Source organism: Drosophila tropicalis, unplaced genomic scaffold, assembly GCF_018151085.1.
Source record: "Drosophila tropicalis isolate 14030-0801.00 unplaced genomic scaffold, ASM1815108v1 contig_302, whole genome shotgun sequence".
Lineage (NCBI taxonomy): Eukaryota > Metazoa > Arthropoda > Insecta > Diptera > Drosophilidae > Drosophila > Drosophila tropicalis.
In genome coordinates, this window is record NW_027172757.1 from 128,877 (window position 1) to 150,000 (window position 21,124).

General features: G+C 36.6%; 3 protein-coding genes across 4 annotated transcripts in view; 1 reads left to right on the top strand and 2 right to left on the bottom strand.

Moving 5' to 3' along the window:
- The first annotated feature begins 4,771 nt into the window (after nucleotides 1-4,771).
- Nucleotides 4,772-12,691, top strand: daw (dawdle). Of its 2 annotated transcripts, none has more exons than XM_068284125.1 (5): nucleotides 4,772-4,864; nucleotides 9,315-10,645; nucleotides 10,711-10,971; nucleotides 11,590-11,969; nucleotides 12,039-12,691. In XM_068284125.1, exons 2-5 carry the CDS (start codon nucleotides 9,679-9,681, stop codon nucleotides 12,198-12,200), a joined length of 1,770 nt encoding a protein of 589 aa, XP_068140226.1. In that variant the 5' UTR covers nucleotides 4,772-4,864; nucleotides 9,315-9,678; the 3' UTR covers nucleotides 12,201-12,691. The 2 variants fall into 2 exon arrangements, with proteins under 2 accessions (XP_068140226.1, XP_068140225.1); XM_068284124.1 differs by lacking the exon at nucleotides 4,772-4,864 and adding an exon at nucleotides 8,731-8,932.
- Nucleotides 12,692-13,651: 960 nt separating this feature from the next.
- On the bottom strand, nucleotides 13,652-15,039 carry G6P (Glucose-6-Phosphatase). The gene is made up of 5 exons (XM_068284194.1): nucleotides 14,901-15,039; nucleotides 14,672-14,836; nucleotides 14,111-14,606; nucleotides 13,932-14,050; nucleotides 13,652-13,870 (listed from the first exon to the last, which is right to left on the bottom strand). Exons 1-5 carry the CDS (start codon nucleotides 14,987-14,989, stop codon nucleotides 13,660-13,662), a joined length of 1,080 nt encoding a protein of 359 aa, XP_068140295.1. The 5' UTR covers nucleotides 14,990-15,039; the 3' UTR covers nucleotides 13,652-13,659.
- A 183-nt stretch (nucleotides 15,040-15,222) lies between these two features.
- Nucleotides 15,223-21,124, bottom strand: part of Duox (dual oxidase) — a 20,106-nt gene continuing 14,204 nt past the window's right edge. The window contains 10 exon segments of the mRNA XM_068284140.1: nucleotides 15,223-15,674; nucleotides 15,745-15,873; nucleotides 15,944-17,027; nucleotides 17,097-18,869; nucleotides 18,935-19,212; nucleotides 19,273-19,676; nucleotides 19,734-19,938; nucleotides 20,046-20,336; nucleotides 20,338-20,396; nucleotides 20,569-20,649. Coding sequence (XP_068140241.1) covers nucleotides 15,546-15,674; nucleotides 15,745-15,873; nucleotides 15,944-17,027; nucleotides 17,097-18,869; nucleotides 18,935-19,212; nucleotides 19,273-19,676; nucleotides 19,734-19,938; nucleotides 20,046-20,336; nucleotides 20,338-20,396; nucleotides 20,569-20,649 — 4,433 coding nt within the window. The 3' untranslated portion in view covers nucleotides 15,223-15,545.

The window sequence follows — 21,124 nt, forward strand, 5'->3', positions numbered from 1 at the left end:
ATGGAAATGAAAATGATGTTGACATAAGAAGAAAGTCAGTAAACTTTCAAAAAACCTACAAAAGAATGAGTAAAGAATGAATAGCTAAAGATTCATTCCATTTGTTACATAGATGGGTTTATATAGATCAATTATTTTGAGTCAAATAAGGGATCTTCATTTCTTATTTTGACCCTCATGTGCTTGGCATTGCTTAGTTTAGCGAATTGTATCAACACTTTATTGAATTTTAGTGGTTAATTAGCTAATAGATTAGAAAAGATTTTAATTCAATTTGTGGTTTCTTTGCTGCGTACGCAATCTGGCTAAATTTAGTTTCTGATATATTTTAGTTTTGCTAAAATAAATTCAATTTACAGAACACACAAGCCGGGTTACTCTTCTACTTTTCGTTTTTATACCAACGAAAGTTTATAAGCAAATATATAGTTTCCGCTTATATAAAGAATTAGCACCCACGCGTACAACGTATACTTAATCTTGATTTCTGAGTAATCCGCAACATGCGGCACCGAGAGGCACGAGCATATGATGATTAGTAGAAAATACTATTTGCATATTAGCTAAATTTAGAAAGAGTCCCCCCAAACAGATAAAGAAAAGTTTATTTTTACCTTATGCAAAAAAGAAATCAAAGAAATGTGCTAATCTTATGATACCGACTGCGTAATACGCTTATTAGATGTCTTTTTGCAAAGAAATATTAAAGTTGAGATACTCTTAACATGTCACACCTTTCGACATAATAAAGATGTTGCCAGTTCGTGTTAATTGTTAAAAAATATATTTACCCTAATGGCCTTTAGGGTATAATTGTCAAAAAGGGTAAACAATGTGTGTCAACTGCGTCACAAATATAATATTTGAATAATTTTTATGTCAAAGATGTGAAAAACGTCATCGTTTAGCATTTAAAAGCAACTTTGCATCATCATCATCATCCAAAACCCCAAAAACAGAGGAAAAATCTCAAATCTCAGAGACACAGACACGAGTCGGATGCGTGTTCCTCTCACCCCCAATTGATTTTGTTTAATTGATCTTTGATGCAATGCGATGAGGGAAAATCGAAATTGAATCAAATACGCGTAAGATATATGTATATATATATTTGTATATTGATTCATGCACATGTCTGGCGCATGACTCGTAAGTGGACTTTGGCCAGATGTGGGCAAAAGAAAATGAAAAACGAAAATCGAATAAATATATGTATGTATTCTTGAACATCAATCGAAAAATCAATCGTCTAGTCTGTCGGAGACTGCAACTGAAGGCAGCAGCTACAAAGTCCAAAGTGGCAATTGAATGCTCTTTTCAATATCACATTTACTACTCTTAATTTCGATTAGTTCTATTTACAAATTTCATGGAAAGTTTTTTTTTTTTTTTTTTAATAAACTAATAAACTGATTATTAATAAGACAACAACCTTGTCTCAAATTTTTTTATTTGTAATTTGTGAAAATTTTAATTAAATTTTTATTTTTTTGTTACTTTAAAGTTGTTCAATTAATATTTTTTTTTTGGCTTTGATTTTATCTCTCGCGGTTTATTAAGGATTCACGCTTAGTCCACATGAACAGATAGACAAAGACAGACATAAGTGCAGAAAAAGAGATAGATAGATAGGCACCTGTCCATATGAAACAGAAACCACATGAAAATTTCGAATATGAAATATAAATTGTCGGTGGACGCGTGTGTCATCATGGCCCTGATCTGTTTGATTGAATGGTGTGAAATGGTCACACTCAGACATCAACGTATATATATAATAATTATCACTTAATGGCATACCCTGCTCTAAAACGGGTCTTCAAAATCACACAAGAATTTGGAGACAGTTTCTAAAGTGTCGAACAAACTTCTTTTCAAAATAAATGTTGCTAACCTTATTGCGAGTGTATAAAAGAATAAAACGTATTAATTAATGACTAAAACTTATGCGACATTATCCAAGTAGATGAAGAAATAAATAATATTTTTCAAAAATAGCTCAACAAGAAGTCGACTTGGTGATTTGTTGACATTATTTTCTAAGTATCAGCCATAAAATTTCCGGCAATCAATCTTTTATTTAAAAGTATGCGATAAAATTATCGTGAATTATATATTTAATTATAGAACATTTAAAAATAACAATTAATATATCTAAAAATGATTACATTGATTATAAATATAGCTTGAAATAGTTTGGTCAGTCAATTACTTAAAAGCGAAATTCGATTGTAAAGTCAGAAGACTTAACTTTGGTTCTATATATATCCATCTCTTCTTACCTTACATTGTAGCCTTTACCATTACCTGTTACGTATCTTTTATTGTAGCAATAAATTTTAAATTATATTGCTTTATATTTTAATGAAATATGTATGAGCTTTTAACCCATTAAAACTACAATTAAAGCAATAAAATTATAATTCATCTTGGCTAATTAAACAGACAGTTCTTAAGACTTGTACCAAGTCAAAGGGCAGAATATAAAACGAGAGTCTTGATTTACATTTGAGATTCAATTCAAAATCTTTGTTTAACATTAAAAACTTAATTTTCTTGACAATAAACTGAATCCTCTAAGACTTTAGACTTCCTTCAGGCATTTTTCTTAAGTGTATTTAATATTAGCATTAATTTTTAAAACCATTCAATGCTTTTGTTAAGATTTAAAATTTCACTAGTTTTTTCATCACTTTAAACAATTTTTAAAAAAGTTTATTTTATATTATTTGTTAAATTAAATGACAATCTATTTAAAACTCACGATGCTTAGAGTGTTAGTGTTGCTAGTTTATTTTTATTGATGTCAATTAAATGATGCAATTATAGTTTACTTTTACATCATCATAGTAAAATCTATTTCTAGGTAAATCTTTTATTATATTTAAATAATCTTTGTGTTTACTCAAAGCTAATACATTTTATATTATTTTGTTCATATACCTATAGATTTATTTATTTTGTTTTCTTGTTTTTTTTTTCTTAATTAGTATTTTATTTAAAAAGTCGTGGGTGTTATCAAATGGTTATCAAATGTCTGGCCACTTTCCGGTTGTGAACAAGGAATCCTCAATAATCGCAAGACTTTGCACTCTTTGCACCCCCTCCCACAAGTCGAAAGCCAAAAGTTATTTATAATAATCAGTTATTCTTAAAATACAACGATTCTGTTTACAATATTCCATTTGCATGATCATCATCATAGTTCCCAAAAATCGTAAGAGTACTTTCTGCTTCAACAACAGTTCGATTTCGAAATCAAATTTCTTCAGAGAGGCTCGACCGTTCGTTGATAAGCCAAGTTTGGTGATGTGCTTCCCAGCACGCGCTCCAGGGAGCCAACTAAAGGGCGTGCGGATGCTACAAAGTGATTAAATTGATTGCTTAAGAAAACTCTATTATATTTCGAAAATAAGGAAATCACATGATACTAGGAAAAAAAAAGTGGAGGTGAATGGAGCTTGAAGCTTTTCAAGGTAAACACAAATTTCAAAAACCCCATTTGAGATAGGCAACATGCGGTACTTTAATGATTTCGAATACATGTTTGAAATCCTTGGTAAAATTTTCCTTAAACAAAAATCTTGGCAACTTGTGACACGCCTCGACAGCGTGAGCACTTCAATGTGCTAATCAAACATAATAATAATAACCCCTATAAAAGCAATAAAAAACCAACATAGAGAATGTTAACGATCAGAGAATGTATGGTCCCAGGCTACTTTGCACTTCCCTCAATAAATGGGAATAACCATTGGATATCTCTCAATATGAGTATGAGTATACTTTCGAATCCAAAACGAACACTGAACTTTGGACCGCCGATCGAGAAATATATTGTAGAAGAATCCAACCGGCGACGTCATCTCACGTTTTTGTATGACGAAGTCAATGCAGGAGGCGACGTGTGCCTCGGCGACGAGAACCCCGAACCGGATTTCATATCGGTTTTTTGCGTTACGAAGTTCCAGAGCAGAGAGCATTGCAAAAAAGAAAGAGAGATTTGCGATAGAGATATATGTGTAATACGGAGAGATCGACATGTCGACCAATCGAGAGTGTGAGAGGGGAAAGTCACCTTATCTGAGATTGTTCTCATAAAAAGCAAAAAACAACAAAATTTAAAGAAACAAAAAAAATAAAAAAAATTGCGCATCATTTTATAAGCCACAACTTATTGCTCTTATCAAACCCAATACAAATGCGAAATGGGGGGAAAAAATACTTAATGGGTCCTTCCCTCTCTCTTACCGCTCCTCCGGCAAGTGAATTGGAACTCGCTGTCTGCGCTGGATTGCAGACTGGGCCAACCTCAACCATTGTTGTACATGACACACACGCACACACACATAAACCTACATACCCACACAACCAACCAGGGGCCAGGGCAGCCTTTGCGGTTGCTGACGGCCCCAGCGTTCAATTATTCACACGCAGACGTTCTCCCCGATCGGATCGACTACAAACGACAAAAAGAGAGAAAGAACCTAAGAATTTTAAGAAAAATTGGTGACAAATCCAGATGAGAGAAAAATAAGAAAAAATAAAAAAACCCCGTCTATGGGAAGTCCTAAAATATTTACTTACTTAAAACAAACCGGGCAAATAAAAAAAATTGTAAATAAAATCTTTCTAATAGTGCTTGTCATCTTAAAGAGTTCAAGTTCATATTGTGAAATAATAACAATGATTAAGTCGTGCAAATGATTTGCAAAAAAAAAAAAAAAAAAATAAATGAAATAAAATTGGAAACTCATTGAGCAGCAACATCTAGAACATGGACTATAAATGGTAAATGAAATAAATATTTCAAAAGGACTGCTGATTATTTTTTTTTAAGTTATTCAACAAGTTGCGCAAAGTGGTAAGTTTCCTTTTCTTAACTATAGCTATTAAATAAATTATTTTTCAACAACTTTTGAATGTGAAACGAGTTAAAAAAAATGATTAAACCTAAGTGTGCAATCGTCAAGTGTTCGAATGATCTTATCTAAGCAAGTATCCTGTTATTACTTTTGAATGACTAGCAACTTGAACTATTATTAATTAAAAGATTTTTATCTATCATAGGCCTAACTAGTGATTAGCCAGTATTGAAGCCATTTTCCCATAACCTCAACTAGGCCAAGTGAAGCTTTTAACCAACATGTGGCAAATCTCCATATACATATGTGGGTTATATAAGCAAAAACAAAAAGCTTCAAAAGCTTCAAATACTTTCATCTAGTATTTTCCATAATGTAATCCCCATGAAAATCCTGACATTTATTATTTCTGCATGTGTCAAAAGAAAAAAACCAACACACACAAAATAAAGAAAAAGTATTAAAATAAAGAGATTTGTATATAGCTGCTACTAATCTTCACAAGCAATTCCAAAGTTCAACACGAGACATGCTCTAATAAGCTGATCGTGATCATCATCGTACAACGTAAATCATTCCAGGGAATTAAGATTTACATATGGAATTAATTCCAAAAACGCAGAATGAAAACACAAATGCAAGAGTCGAGACCGTCGTTTTTCTTGCAGTGCATTCAACTTGCGGCAAAAAGAAATATTGCAAGTGATAAGCCACTGGCAATTACGATAGCGACCCAGGCGCTGCTGCGGCTTCGTAATTAATGCAAAAATGATATGAATGAAAGAAACGACGACGATCATCATGGAAAACCCCCAAAGAGACGGCGTCGGTCCTCCGTCGATTCCTCCATTCAAAGTTGTACTTTGCACCCTGCTAAAATGCATTTTAGTCTTCATTTGCTGTTGCTTTAATTTTGCATTTCACTTGACAACAGAAGATGAAGCAGCAACAAGTATCGGTTGGATTTCTTTCCCTGGTGGCTCCACAACATGCGCCACTTGCGTGCTCGATGACGTAGCCCTCGTAGTGAGCAGTGAGCAGCAATAAAAAAGAAGACGTGGGCAATCAGATCAACCGATTTAAATCAGACCTCGTTCGCCTGCTCTCCATTTGATGATGATGATGATGATGATGATGATGATGTGGAGGCATCAGTTAAATGACCTTCTTCAATTGCTCACCCCCTCTCGTTGATTTTAACGCCCATCTATCAAGTCGCACGCCACCGATTGAAAGCAATTTGATTGATCTCGATTTCTGATAACTCGGTCAACCGATTTATGTACAGCGCAAAAATTGTGCAATTACGTCAAAAATGTGCCGGATGACACGTGTTCGATTCTTATATATAAGATTCTTACCCCCTGCTGATCAGGAAAAATAACGTCACATTTCTATGAGCTGGTGGAAAAATTAAATCTACACACTAAGAACGTGTCACATTGCGTATACGTAATATGTATACAAATATTTTCGTTTTGAAATGAGATAACCTTAATATACCTACCATGAATGACCTATGTTTACTATGGCAAGGACGTCATAAAGTGACAATTAAAGGCATTATGCCATAGCTAATGTCATTTTCAAAAAAAAAAAAAACCCATAATCAAAACCTCAATGGAATATAAAAGTATAAGACAGCTCAAAGCTAGAAAGTGTGCTACACACTACACGTTTAGTAACAGCTCTTAGAGAGAGTTATTATATTTTATGGCACTTGTGTAAGACATTTCCCCGACTTATCTGCTATGTTAAAAAAAGATAATACACAAATGTTTTTTGTAACTAACAAATTTACTTACAATTTTCTTATTGATGGGATACTTTATTACTTTCATGTATTTATAAAATGAAATTTTGTACAAATATCAAGACAAGGAAACGAAGAAGTATAGTAGATCTAAATAAACCTTTCAATAATGATTATTGGAAAAAAAAACCTCTTTGAGGGTCTTACACATAACTTAGGAAAAGGTACACCAATTTTTCTGAAGGAAAGTCGAATCACCGATAGAGTTAATAATTTTTAGTTATATTTTACAATAATTATTTCATTTTTTTTTTTACAATTGAACACTTTTATTCTTTTATTTTGATCTTGCTATAAAAAATCTTAATTCAATTTGCGTAGTTTTAATTATTATCGTAATTTCTTCGAACGTAACCCCGACGCAAAGTGAAATATACGAGTACATAGATAAGGAACTGTATAATTAGGTAAAATATAAGAAGAGAAAGAGAAAATGTTGTCTTCAACAATATTAATTAGTTTTTAAGAATATAAAATTCTGTTAAACTACCTTGTCTTCATTTGTATTTCCGAAATTGAGGCTAGTGTAAAACAAAAAAGTTGCATAAAAGTTGATAAAATTTTAAAATTAATTCCAAATAATTTGACTTCTCTGAAAAAAATGGCACCTACATATTAATTTGCAAAAGGCCTATTCTAGCTTCGATGATCTAATTCATAGTCACATTTTGTCCACTCGTGACTCGTGTGAGCTCGAGATAAGACACGTGTTTATTATATATTTCATATAAAAAGCATAAATCTTTATGCATATATTATATAGCACATGTTTCTTGGCATATTTCTAGTTTTCTTGACCTTTACCGAATGTTTCACGTTTGAAATGAATTTCTTTTAAAATTCTGGCTGATGAAATTGTCTGGTATAAGAATAAAACGTGAAATGCAAATTACCCACTTAAAAATTCCCGTAAAAATTCCCACATTTGAATTGGAAAACAAGTAAATGGGCCAAGGGGTGGATGAAATGTGAAAGAGGAATTGTATCATTAAGTATGCGAATGATTCTTTAATCATAATTCGATTACCAAACCCCGATTAATAGGTTATAAATCACATTAATTGGGTTTAGTGATTTAGAGCACTTTTCACTCAATCGAAGAGCTAAAGAGCAACGGCTTATCAGCAACGTGTTCAGTGTTTAATTGATTGACACACAATCGTGCCGGTTCATCAAAGTCAAAATGCTTTATGTGATAGTACATACACCAGAATATATATTTTGGTTTCGAAGTAATTAGCATTAATCGACGACCCACACGGAATGCAATTCAAATGAATTGAAAATCCCCAAAATAAGATAAACCTTTCACTCAAATGCAATGAGAATTTCCACATTGGGGGCGTACTAACAGCAGGTGTGTATGGCCCCAAAAAAAAAAAACTAAACCAAAAATATTTAAATTAAGATACTACAAACGTTGCAATTATTTGCGCCGCTGGCGACTTCTTTAGCTGATGCAATGAAATCAAGAATTTCTACATGCATTTGACTTTTTCTTTTATACAAATACCGAGCAACTAAAGCTTAACCCAGGGGTATATTCAGATCATCCAAAAAGGAGAACTTGGATAGTTTTCCCATAACTTTCAATCCATCTTCGCATTCACCCAGAATTGGGTCCTAAACTTTTCTTTAGTCTTTTTAGTTCAGTCTTCAAGAAAGTAAATTTTGTGCGAACTTAAGGTCGACTTGCTTATTTGATACATGGTATCATAAGGTAGTCATTGCACCTCCAAATGCACGGAACTGAATTGTTTTTTTTGCTTCTGGTCTGCAGCCAAGCGCCATCATATAACCATGGCAATTGCTTTAGTCTGGCTCGGGTCTGGTCTGCTCTGGCTCCGAGGTTCCGAGAGGGGAAATTGAAACCGCACGTTCGTGTGCCGGTCGAGCGTCAACTTCGTGTGTGTCGTTGCCAACACTCTGGTGCTCTCTCAATTGCCCTCTCTCTCTCTCTCTTTCTCTCTATCGCGGAACGATCAATCAACGCTACCGCACCGGGCCGAATCGGTCCGATCGTCACATAAATTGTTCTACTAATCAGACAACGCTTCATTCATTCACAACTCGTTTAAGCTGTCGCACGTCAAAGGAGAAACAAAAGCACAATCAAAATATCAATTCCAAAAAAAATTTAAAGCCTAAGGCAACAAAATTCAAACGGAAAATCTCTTGTGTGCGTGTGTGTGTTTCGTGTCCGGGTTCAGAGATCAATAAAGTGAATTAAAAAAAAAATTAAAATCAAATTACGGTACGTGCGGGGGGTCGGTGCTAATAAACTCCTAATTACCTAGGCAAATTTTATTGTTTCTTTCGGGATCCTAGAGTGACTAGCAAATATAAATCTTAATTAAATAGAAAAAAAGACAAGAAAATAATAATATTAAATAAATAAATAAATTTGTGTTTGCAAAAAGATGACAAAAAAAAAAAAAAAAAAAAATGATGCAATTTTGTTGTAGAATTCATATTGATTGAACTTCCGACCCGGCTAATCGGAGGCCAATGCAAATTTATAGCATATCAGTTAAAATATTGCAATGAACTTTGATAATTACTTATGAATAATTAAGATTTAAATACTTAATTGTGTCGCAGTTGAAATAATTTTATGAATTTCTTTTCATTTCCAGCTGTTTAAATCAAATCAAATGGAAAAATTGTTCACCATGCACATCCTACGCGTTAAGGCATACTAATTAAATAATTTAACTCAATTATAAAAGGAAACCAACTAATTACAAACTAAAATTATAAAAGAAACAACAGAGTTCCTTGCAAAGTAACAAAACGGCAATTAAAAGTGCACATAGCTGCAATTCTATGAATTTTGTCGAGAAATCAAGAACTATTGAATTTTTAATGCTTCCCAAGAGATAGACAACAATCCAAAAGCCCACATTTGACAAAAGCATTAACTAAAATAATCCGTTTAAAGGAGAAATATATTTATAAATATTTAATTGAATACAAATCCATATCAAGAAATCTCTCGAAATGGCGAAATATTTTATCACCCTCGTTCTATTGCTGTGCCTGGCATTGGAGAACAATAATATCTACAATCGTCTGCATGCCCATTCGCATCCTAGTACTCGGGAGGATACACTGCGCCCACATCCCAAGCCCCAGCCCCATCAGCATGTGAAGCACATGTCGCAGCATATCCTACAGCAACAGCATCACAAACGGCAGCAACGTTCCAGGCAATTGAAACATGTGGAACCAGATCCAGCCAACAGCGAGGAGGAAGAAAAACAACAGCAGAAGCATTACTATGAGAGATTGAGAAGACATTCGCAACATCAGCTGGAGCATCTGATTAAGCAGGAACGAAGCTATCATCGATCGCCACCAGAGCAGCTAAAGAGTGTGCCCAGGCTATGGCAACTACTGAGCGAGGTCTATGATGATGAGGATGAGGAAAACACCGGCTCCACCCCACAGATTGATGACACTGAAGACTATCCGCATATGTTCGGCGATGATCCCAGGCAAACAGACGATGATAACGGTCTTAATTTGAGTCCTTTGGACTATGTTAGGAATGAACTGCAAGAGAGCCTTCGTCAGCCAGAGAATGGCGATGATGATGATGATGTAGTTGTACCACCTGAAGTGGTGCCAGAACAGAAAGAAGAGACTTTACCCCTTCCCACTGTTGAAGCAGCTGCTGCCAATAAAACAACGAATTCCACTGGCGGTGGTTGTCCCAAATGTGAGAGCAATCGTCAGGTTGAGCACGTCACGGAGGAGGAACTCAGCCGTCTGCGCATAGAATTCGTCAAGCAGCAAATTCTGGAGAAGTTGCGTCTCAAGGAGAGTCCCAACGTCTCGGCAGTGGAGCTGCCTAAACCGATATTCGAAGGTGTTACCCTAAGCCATCCAGATGAGAGCACAAAGAACAAAGAATTAGATGATTACTATGCCCGCACTAGCAAGAAATTCATTTTACTCAAGAGAGGTAAGCATAATTAGTAGGTGCCTAATTCTCATTTGAGTTTAAATTTCTATAATCTTTGTCCACAGAGGAAATCGAATGCAAACGTCTGGGTGCCCATCCTTCCATGTGCTTCAGCTTCAAGATCGATGATGCCGATGCCGATGGCTTTGATGTAAGCACTGCTGTCCTATGGATCTTTAAGAACAAACAGAATCGCACTCGTCCCAGCAATGATACACTTCCTCATAAGCAGCAAACGATTGTTGTCTCCGAAGTCGAACAGCAAGCGGATGCCAAGTATTTACCATTGGCCAAAACGATAGCCATACAGTCGGTGGATGTGCAAGGTGAGCAAAGATTTTTTCTTTTTTAATAATAAGATCGTCATCAGAATTTCAAATACATAGACACAAACCCATAGCACACGTTTAGACCTTTGCTCGGCAAAAATAAACTGACCCCCAACACCCGAAAGTTAAGAAATCAAAATTATTGTGATATCATGAATCTATATTATATTAATCATATAATATGTATATAATTTGTTTGTGACCGATAAGTGGGGCGTTGACAACTGTCCATTTTGTTTTTCAAGTGATCAAGAAGATCATTGGACATAGACGTGATCATCACAACAAATTGTGGGTGAATGAACAAGCTGAATAAATAATATTTTCATCATAAAATTCCACAAAAAATATAATTCGTGGGTGCAAAAAATTGAACTTTGTTCCCTCCTCCTCACTCTCTCTCTCTATCTATCTCTCTCCCGTAAATGTGAGCTAATTAACTTACGTGGTTGATCACTTGCTACAGATAATGAAATGATAAGACTTAACCGAAAAAAAAAAAAACTAACCAATTAAGAAACAAAGAAACTGCTTAGCAATGCTAAAAAAACAAAACTACATTTCATAAAAGACCTACTTGGTATTCATTACTAAATGCAATGCATTTCTTTGCAGATGAATGGATGAAAATCGACATTGAGTGGCCCATTAAACGCTGGTTTGGTAGTCACGATCTCAGCCATCTTATACAAATCACCTGCGAATCGTGCGATATAAGCAATATGGAGGAAATGATATCAGTGGACAAGGATTATAGGCCCTTCATAATGATCGATACACAAAATCGTCGCTCCAAATCCCGTCAGAAGCGTAGTATTAATTGTTCTAGTGGAGTGACGGAATGTTGTCGTGAGAAATTGTATATATCCTTTGCGGAAATTGGCTGGGATAATTGGATCCTACAGCCGCCAGGATATCATGCATATTTCTGTCGTGGCTCCTGCAGTTCCGTGGCGAGTGTTGCTCAAGCTGCCTCACATCACAGCTCCATAATGGTAAGTCTTTAATAAAAGACATTTCCTGGCAATATAAACTAACTAATTTCTGTTTCTTATCATTTCCAGAAAATTGTCTCTACAAATGCCACCCACAAACCCCTGGAGCTGATACCCTGCTGCACCGCCAAACAGTATTCCTCACTGCAGTTGGTCGTCTTGGATTCGAACAACTCGGCCACTCTCAAGACTTTGCCCAATATGGTGGTTGAGTCATGCGGCTGTAGATAGTCGAATAGTGTCCATTGATAAAGGCTTTCATACACACATATATTTAACATTGTTACAAATCGGACAAATTAGCTATAGATTATCGCTTTCGCCACATTTCAATCGATTAATGAACTCCATTTCTCTTCAACTAATTTAAATTCATTTGCAATGCATTCACATTTGAGTAGTGTTTAATTAGTTTTAATAGTAATAACGTTTGTTTAATTGTTAAAGGAAATATCAACAACAATATGCTGCCATTAGTTATACAATAGTTGCAATTAGGTTCCTCTCCTTCATACTTCATACTTCTTCCTACTTTGTTAGTTATGTAGTAATGTACTTAAGCACTCGAAGTATGGCAAACATAAGCAGTTAGCAAATAATTATATTAAATACTATTTAAGCTTAACTTTAATTAAATATTGTAAATGTTGTTCAATTAATGAAGAAAATACCTAAAGTAAAAACTAATTAAATATAATTCAATGAAGAATATAGCAAAGCAATTTTTAATTCTACAACTAAATTTCAATTTAAAAAGTATAATGAAATAGTTTATGGAGTCTGTTAATTTTTTTGCAATTGAACTGAATTTTAATTTAGTGAATTGTGAAGCCATGGGACAAACTTGTTGTACTTCATAGAGACCTACTAAAACTTTAATTCGAGCTCGAACTCCGACCTAGGTGAAGTTTCTCCCCGATGAAGCAATACTGAAAGGTAGTTCCGTCGGGGACAATAGAAACGATTGTGGATAACGAATAATTTTCATTTGCCTAAAAACTATCTGTCTAGGAATATCTCGAAAAGTGTACTTTAGAAGCAAAACGGATGGCAGCATCGAGATCCTTGACTTGAAGCTATTGTAAAGAAGTCTTTAATTTGGAGGTTTATGCGCTGTAAGCGGTCAAATTGGACAAAATTGGAATTTTCACCCCAAATCTCAATTTTTTTTAACAGTAAAAATATCAAAATTTGAGTTACTGGACCATACGTAGGTCATCAATAATTAAGGTAAGTGATGTAGATGTTATGTGCTGAAAATGACAAATTAAAAATACTTCTAAAACTAATAGAACTTTATTTCCATAAATAAATCTTTTGAATCCAAAGTAATATTTATCAACCGATAGAATATTGTTCCTTAATGCATTTAGAGCCACCAAAGTGTGTCATTTGGCGCATCTTCATGTGGGAGTAACATTTGTGTTTGGGATTTCCTTTGTAAGCCAGTGAAATCCTCTCAAAGAACTCGTAGCAAGGAAAATATCCTCCGAATTGGATTTCTATATGAAACGGTAATACTATAAAATTTGAAGCATGTGATTTTCATCTGGCCGATTAATGAGAGTTATGCTAATTCGATCTCTTTATTAAGGTTGAACTGGATTCTAGAAATTAAAAACGAAATAAACAAATTCTATATGAAACTAACTAACTAATTCTATATAAAACTAGCACTTGGCTTATCTTTTCACTTAAGTTTTATTTTTTGTTTAAATGCCAAAATGTGTGATAATTTCATTAGTGCCAGGCAATGCAAAGCACTTCTTGTAAATTCATAGGCCAGAAATGCAAACCGGCCATATTGCTTGGGCGTGGCTAGGCGTAAGCCATAGTTGAACAATTCCAATGCTCCTATGACACTACAACGACGCCAAATGGAAGACTTCTTTGAGGATTTTCTTAAAAGCAAAAAGTTAAATATTTATGAATTATAAATCATTGTATAGTCGATCGTCTTACAATTTGGTGATGGGCAAAGAAAGCGATATTCCCAGAATATTACCAAAATCTCGGGACAAAAGAAAAATTGGGCTACCCTCATGTCGCATATAAGTAGGTTCTGGACACCATTTGAAAGCCTGAGTCAAAGAATACTTAATTAGTCATAAATTGGAGTGATGAGCATCCATAAAACTTACCTGCCTCACTGACCAATGAGGATCTATACCAAAATGCAGTTTGATAAAATAAACACCAACAGAGAGTCCAATTAGCAGGGCAACCAAAATAATGCCCCAGATGCAACGTCGTGAGTATAGGAAATTCATATTCTTCTCGAAACTATTCAAGATACGCATACCGAAATAGCTACCCAAGATACATTGATGCAGAAACTCTGTGGCCAAGTATAGACGACTTAGCCACATGGCGATAACCAACGATAATATCAATCCACAAGCCACCGCACGCCAAGTGCTAGTTGAACACCATTTCATATTGCGCCGACAATAGACCAATAAGTAGGATGTTAAGACCAGCACGAGGACAGTAAAGGACATGGAATGAGCACAAGGCTGTCCTCCACTAGTTTCACAACTAAGTTCATGACTTGCCAAGGCAACCTGCGGCCTGGTGGCTACATCATCGGAAAACCCTTCACGAAGTCTCCACAAAGGACGCGTTTCCGGATAGATCCTGCAGTTGTTGGGGGTTGATGAAGTGAGAGAGACGGAAAGAGAAAAGCAAGAAAGTCTACTTACCATTTTGTCAATGAATTCAAACTACTGACCAGACTAATAACATAGACTAGATGTATCAGCAAACTTTGACTAAAAATGCCAGCCAGAGGAATGATGAGATTAAAAAGGTTACCGGGCTCCAAAAAGACACTTAAGAAACGCCAAAGAGGCTCGGCTAGACTCAAACTAATTGAAGAAAATCGAAAATTTTCAATTCGAAACCTTGCTTCCAATCAAACTTTATACCTACCGCTCCTGAGCCCATTCGTTGATATGTAACTCTCGATTCAATAGATTATTATATGTTTCTGTAGCCAAATCTCTGTAATTTTTTTCCATTTTAATTTTCGTTTGTGTGTTTAGATTGAGTTTTCATGAAATTCTGTCAAACATTGTTTGGAGTTGAAGTTAAAACAGCTGTTTTGTAGCGCCTGCGCTTATATAGACAAAAAAAAAAACTACAGTCGCTGACAAAATTATATGCTGCACTGCTTGCACTGCTTTACCCCTTTGGAGATAGTACGTTAGATTGATGGGAATCGTATTTTGTTTTTAATAAATAAGGCAAACGCTTTACAAAAACTGATAACAAATCATAATCATTATTTTCAATAAATACATACATATTACATACATACATTTCACATATACATATCTCAAGTACAGGCCGTGTGCTTTTTGTTTTTTGTTTTTTTGTGGGTTTGCGTTGAAATTTTTTATAATGCACTAAAGAAAAACCTTGACTAAATTATGATTGAATACAAAAGTTTGACTTAACTAGAAATGAATGAAACTTATAAGTGTAGGGTTTTTGTTTTTCGAAAATTAGACAGCAGGCAGAGTTTATGGTTCTTCTAATCATTCTTCATCTCATCTATCGAATCGTATGTATAACTTAACCAAAGTTTTCGAAATGGTGAATGAAATAAGGCAATTTGCGTGTTTTATTCACTTCATCACAGGCAGACATAACACTTTTGGTAAGCGGTCGAGGACCGCAAGAGAAGACACCTATTTTAGACACCTGCAACAAGAAAAGAAAAAAAAACAAAATTAGTTTTAATTAAAAGAAAGTCTTAAGCTTAAAGTCTTACATAGGAGTGCTTCTTTTGGACGAACTTGAGAAAACTGGACATATCTGGTCGTCCAAAGTGATTGACTGCCTTGAGACCTGTGAATATGGAGGTTTTTGACAGCCGCTGGAAATGATTCTCACAAATGTACTGAAAATGAAAATTTATATAATCAGTTGTATAATTAACATGCTATTAAATGATTTGCCTCAGCTCTTACCAGCATGGTTGTTCTTAGATCGAACTTATGAAAGAATTGTGTTATAAATATATGAATCTCCAAGACATTCGTTACATCCTTCTTCTCCACATCTCTCAGCACATCGATAAACCACTCAAAGTGCTTGTGCGATGGACAAATCCATAAAAAGTATACCTTTTTACAGGCCACACCAGAATAACGATTTGTGCTGGTACCAAAGACCAGGTCGTTGAGAATGGAAGCATAGGGAGTGACACCAATGCCACCACCAACCATGACAGCCACTTCGAATTTATACCAATCCTGATTGCCACCACCAAACGGACCTTCAATGCGTATTTTTGGCTGATCTTCTGGATTGTAATTGCAGGGATCGAAATAATTGCGCAATTTCCAGGTCCAAGGACCTTGGGCCTTAATGTGACAGCTCAGACAGTTCTCGTGCGGCGCCGAGGTTAGAGTAAAACTATGCATTTCATGTGGCCTAAAGGCGGTGCAAGATAACCTTACCCATTGACCGGACAAATACTTTAGGTTTGGTGGTCTATAGAACTTGATTTTAATCACATCCGATGGCAGTAGATCCGTATCGATAACATCCAAGGCCATATACTTGGTGCGCAAAGAGACAATCTTATCAAGTGTGTAGATTATTCCCGGTCCCAAGAAGAACATCCAAAATCTTGGTGGACCTGTTAGGCGAGCCAATCCATGGATTAAGCTCAGCAAATAAAGTCCTATATAGAGTGTATGCATGTTCCAGAAGAATTTATAGGCCTTCTTTCTAATTGTGGGATGAGCAAACACAAAGATAATGCACATAATGATGAACAACATAACGCCAGTTGTGCCAGTGACCGTTTGGAATAGCCAGAAGGTAATATCGGGCTTGTAGTCGGAGGCAAAGTGAACCTCCCGGGTCAAGCAGCGCAAATTCTCATGGGATTGCGTGGAGACATGATAGAAATTGACTATGTGACCCACGGTGTGAAGCACGGAGAAGAACAAAGCTGTGCAGGCGGCAATCTTATGGAATTGTATGTGAGAGTCCAAGGGTATATATTGTTGAATGGGAAACTCCTTAAGTTTGGTAATCAGATTTCTGCAATAAACAAATTTAGAGAATTAAGAATATAGTGAAAAAACCCAACTTTAAAAGCTTTTAACCCACCTGGACATGGTCAGCAGAAGCAGCGAATAGCAGAATGATAAAGAAGCTGCCGATCCTCTGGTAATGGCAATACCCACACCCATAATGTGCCTCAAGTCCGTATGTTCGGCCATAAATGAGTAATGAATAAAACGCTCCACAAACAAAACTATGGTTACCACATAGAAAAGGAATAGATAAAAGATATTTTGACGATTTTCCTCAAGAAACGTTATGTAGGCATCCCATTTGGCCAGAATCCAATGCCTTGGCTTATCCTGCATGGGTTCAATATTGAATGAAGTCATGCGGGCCACATTCGTTGAAGTATCCAAAAAGTTTTGCTTGGCTCCTTTGCAATCCAAACCTATAGCGACAAAGTCACCCTTGTACTCCTTCATCATCAGCTTAAAGTCCTGATAGGTCAAATGGTTTTTGTGCTCTAATCCCACATCTTGGAACATGCCATCAATTAATTCGGTGACCTGATCATCACCTAGACTGGTAGTTCTGGCAATCTCCACCAAAGAACGCATCATTTCACTCAGTTCACCCTTGTCAATGACTCCATTGCGATCATTGTCACACATATCAAAGATAATGCGAAGCTTATCATCCGTTTTACCTCTGGAGAAGAGCACCACTGTCTCTAAGAACTCTTGGAAGCTAATTCTACCGTCTTGATCTTTATCCACAATATTAAACATTTTGCGTACAAACATATCATTGGGTTTCATGCCCAGGGCAGCGGCAAATTCTGCCTTGGATAAGCTGGTGCGCATCACAGTCATGACTTCACCATCGCTGGAGGCATCGGAGCGTCGTCGTCGTTCACCTGGTCGCAGGCCAAAGGTCAAAGCGTAAGCTTCGCGAAAGAAGTACTCCAGACGCTTTTGTCTACGCTCACGGGTTTCGGCACGGGCCAACATGATGTCACGATTCACTTCCATTAGGGTCATCTCCTTTTTATGCAACAGCAGAAAGTCTTCCAATTTCTTTACAAACTTCCTTCTGGCTCCATAGGATTCGAGTTCCAAGACCAAATCATGATCACTGGGCACTCTTAGCAGGATATAGGGTTTCTTCTTGATATGATTGGTGGCCGATTCCTCAACACTGACCACATCCACATGCTGTAAAGCGAATGTTCTTAATTTCTCTCCCTTTCTGTCGACCGTATAGATGGCCGCTTCGGGTCCGAATTTCACTGTTACCAATCGCTTATGATTCGCATGTAACCATTCTCTGGCCAACATTTTATCCACCGATCCCTTGTGTTGGGGCGCCCTCAAAGCCTCTTGCCTGATTTTTAATCTTCTGCGCTTACTGTTTTGCAGTTTCACAACACAATAACCAGCCCCAGCGCAAAGAATGGGCACAAATCCCAGGAATACACATACATAAATGAACATCAGTTCCGAACCAGAGAAGTAGTCATAGCCCTCCAAATAGGTGCAGGGTTCCAATTCCGTGGCATTCAATTGCATTGGCTGTGGACATGGATCTCCGGTGCGCCACATGAAAACATCTTTTTGTATTTCGTTCTCAGTAATATCTGTGCTATTGATTATTATGTCCCACAGGGTAATCTTTCTTATTTCTTCAATCTCCTCGGGTGTGAATATACCATTACGTTCATTTTCGAACCAGAAACGATCGGCATCACGTAATCGGCGGAATTGCTCCTTGATCACAGTACTAAAGAATTCACCAGGCTGGCCATATGACTCCAGCATTCCGCCCACATAGACATCCACATCGTCCAGTTGATTGTTGTAGGCCCCCTTGAGCATGCTAACATGAGGAAGAAGTATAAGATATAACGTAAAGTTCTATTCAATCTCAACTCATCCACTTACTCCAATAGTTCTGGTTGAGCCTCAAACAATGGTGGATTTATGTCTGTCCAAGTCTTATGACGTTTCAACCCATAAGATTCTCTAGCTGTATTGTAATCAGGCAAACCATTGTCGCGTCCACGCATAATATTCAAAGCACCCAAATCGCGACGTGTAAACTCCATGGGACCAAAGAGTTTATCGCGAACATCTGAGCACAAAACGGGATCTTCACGTTCAGAGATTTGCGAGGCCAAGCCCATGAGGACCTCCTCAACGCTGGTATCAGTAAAGAATCCCTGCCAATCAATAGCATCAATTAGGAACAAATAAAGAAAAGTAGAAATTGACAAACTTACGCTTGAATCCCACCAGGTAGAACAAAGGCGAATGGCCGGATAACCCATCGGAGTTTGCTTAAAATTGCATTGTCCATCGCGGCGATATATGCCGGGCGGGATCATGGTGTGACCAAAGCGGAAAGCAGCCGCTTGAAATATATGTCCAATGCCCGGATGAATATCCTGCTTGTAGCCATCATAGGGTGGCAAAGCCGAACCAAGGAAAGCCGGTAAATATTCATAAACAATCACATTCTGGAGACTTGCGATGACTTTGTGTCGGGCACGCTGGTAAATATCCTCATCACTCCAATCCGGATTCTCTCGCTTAATACGCTGGGCAAGAGTATTATGCCAGCGCAGAAATAGAATTGCAAATGAAAGAATTGCCGGATTTTGATTCGTCCGTGGATCGCCAAGGACTACAGAATGAAAAATTCAAATTAGAAAGGTTTCCTATATCAATTTGATTTACTTACGAAACAAACGTTCTGGACTAAGCATTTTCATTACATTCGGCACTGGATTATTGAATAGTGGCACTCGCATCGTATTCCTTACTGGTAATTTGCCATCCTTTTCCGTTTTTAGCGTGCCGTTGTGAAAGGATCGCATGGCATTGAGCCAGGCTTCTGAGGTGCTGTAAATGAAACTGCCATCAATCCAAGCAGTCATTTGATTTATCTGCGGAGGAGGATTTATTGCAACATTTGTAGGTACTCCACACCAACTTACATACACACATATACACACACACACACGCACTTAACCATCCATTAGCCAGTACCCACCTGTTCTCTAGGAGCATTCGGACTCTGTCCCGTACTCCGATCATAGGCTGCTCTATGAAAGGGTATATACTTGTCACCCCGACACTCCCGATCGTACATCTCATCACATTTCTCAATCTCAATGCGGTGCATTTCGATGGGGCAACCGGACTCTGATGCCATCACAATCTCATTGGCCACCAATTGACCAAAAAATGCCAACAATGCCGTCCTATTGAACTTCGAGCCCAATCCATCACGGCCACGCATAAAAAGTCGACTAAGTCGCCTCGTCGATGGCCGGTTGGCTCCCCGCCATCGCGTACACCCCATCCGAATAAGAGGGCGGGGCTTTGCGCACCAGATGGCTATCTGAAAAGGTTGTCAATATGCAAATCAATTGATCGTGTTGGTTCTATGCAAATTGCAAAACGTCAACTAACGTGACCGTCAATTTATTGCAATATATTTGCCCTTTTTAGAAAGTTGTTTTATTTGTACTTGCTCTCTATAGGGACGGAAATTCCAATCCGTGGAAACTTACCAACTGAACCCCAGTCGGGATGCGCTAAATTATTATACCAGCCATCGTATCGCTGTTTTTCAGTCTGACTGTACATTTTTTCTGCAATCGATAAGAACAAATGACTATTAGATGGTGGATAAAACAGATATTATAGATCTATATATCATTATTTCATCAATTAAGAAAAATTTAAAAAAGTTTGAAAAAAAAAAAAATTTGGATTAAAAAAAAAAAAAATAAACAGAGAGCATTCTGATAATTGAAACGAACTTTATAGAATTGGGAAGTATAAATTAACAGATTCTATAAATATTATCAACTCAGTCAAAGTCGTTTGAAGACTCTTCTATTCCATATTAAGACAATTTATTTGTGATGACTTATTTTGAGATTTTTTCCAGATATACACAATTTTATTATTATTTTATAGGTATAGAATAACAAAGGCCTTCGGCTTAGACGAAAGATACATTTATACACTAGTCTGGGACTCAATTCTAAACAATAGTTTCGAAAACTTCTATTCTACCTTAAAACAAACCGACTTAATGCGCTAACTATAGTGATTAAACTT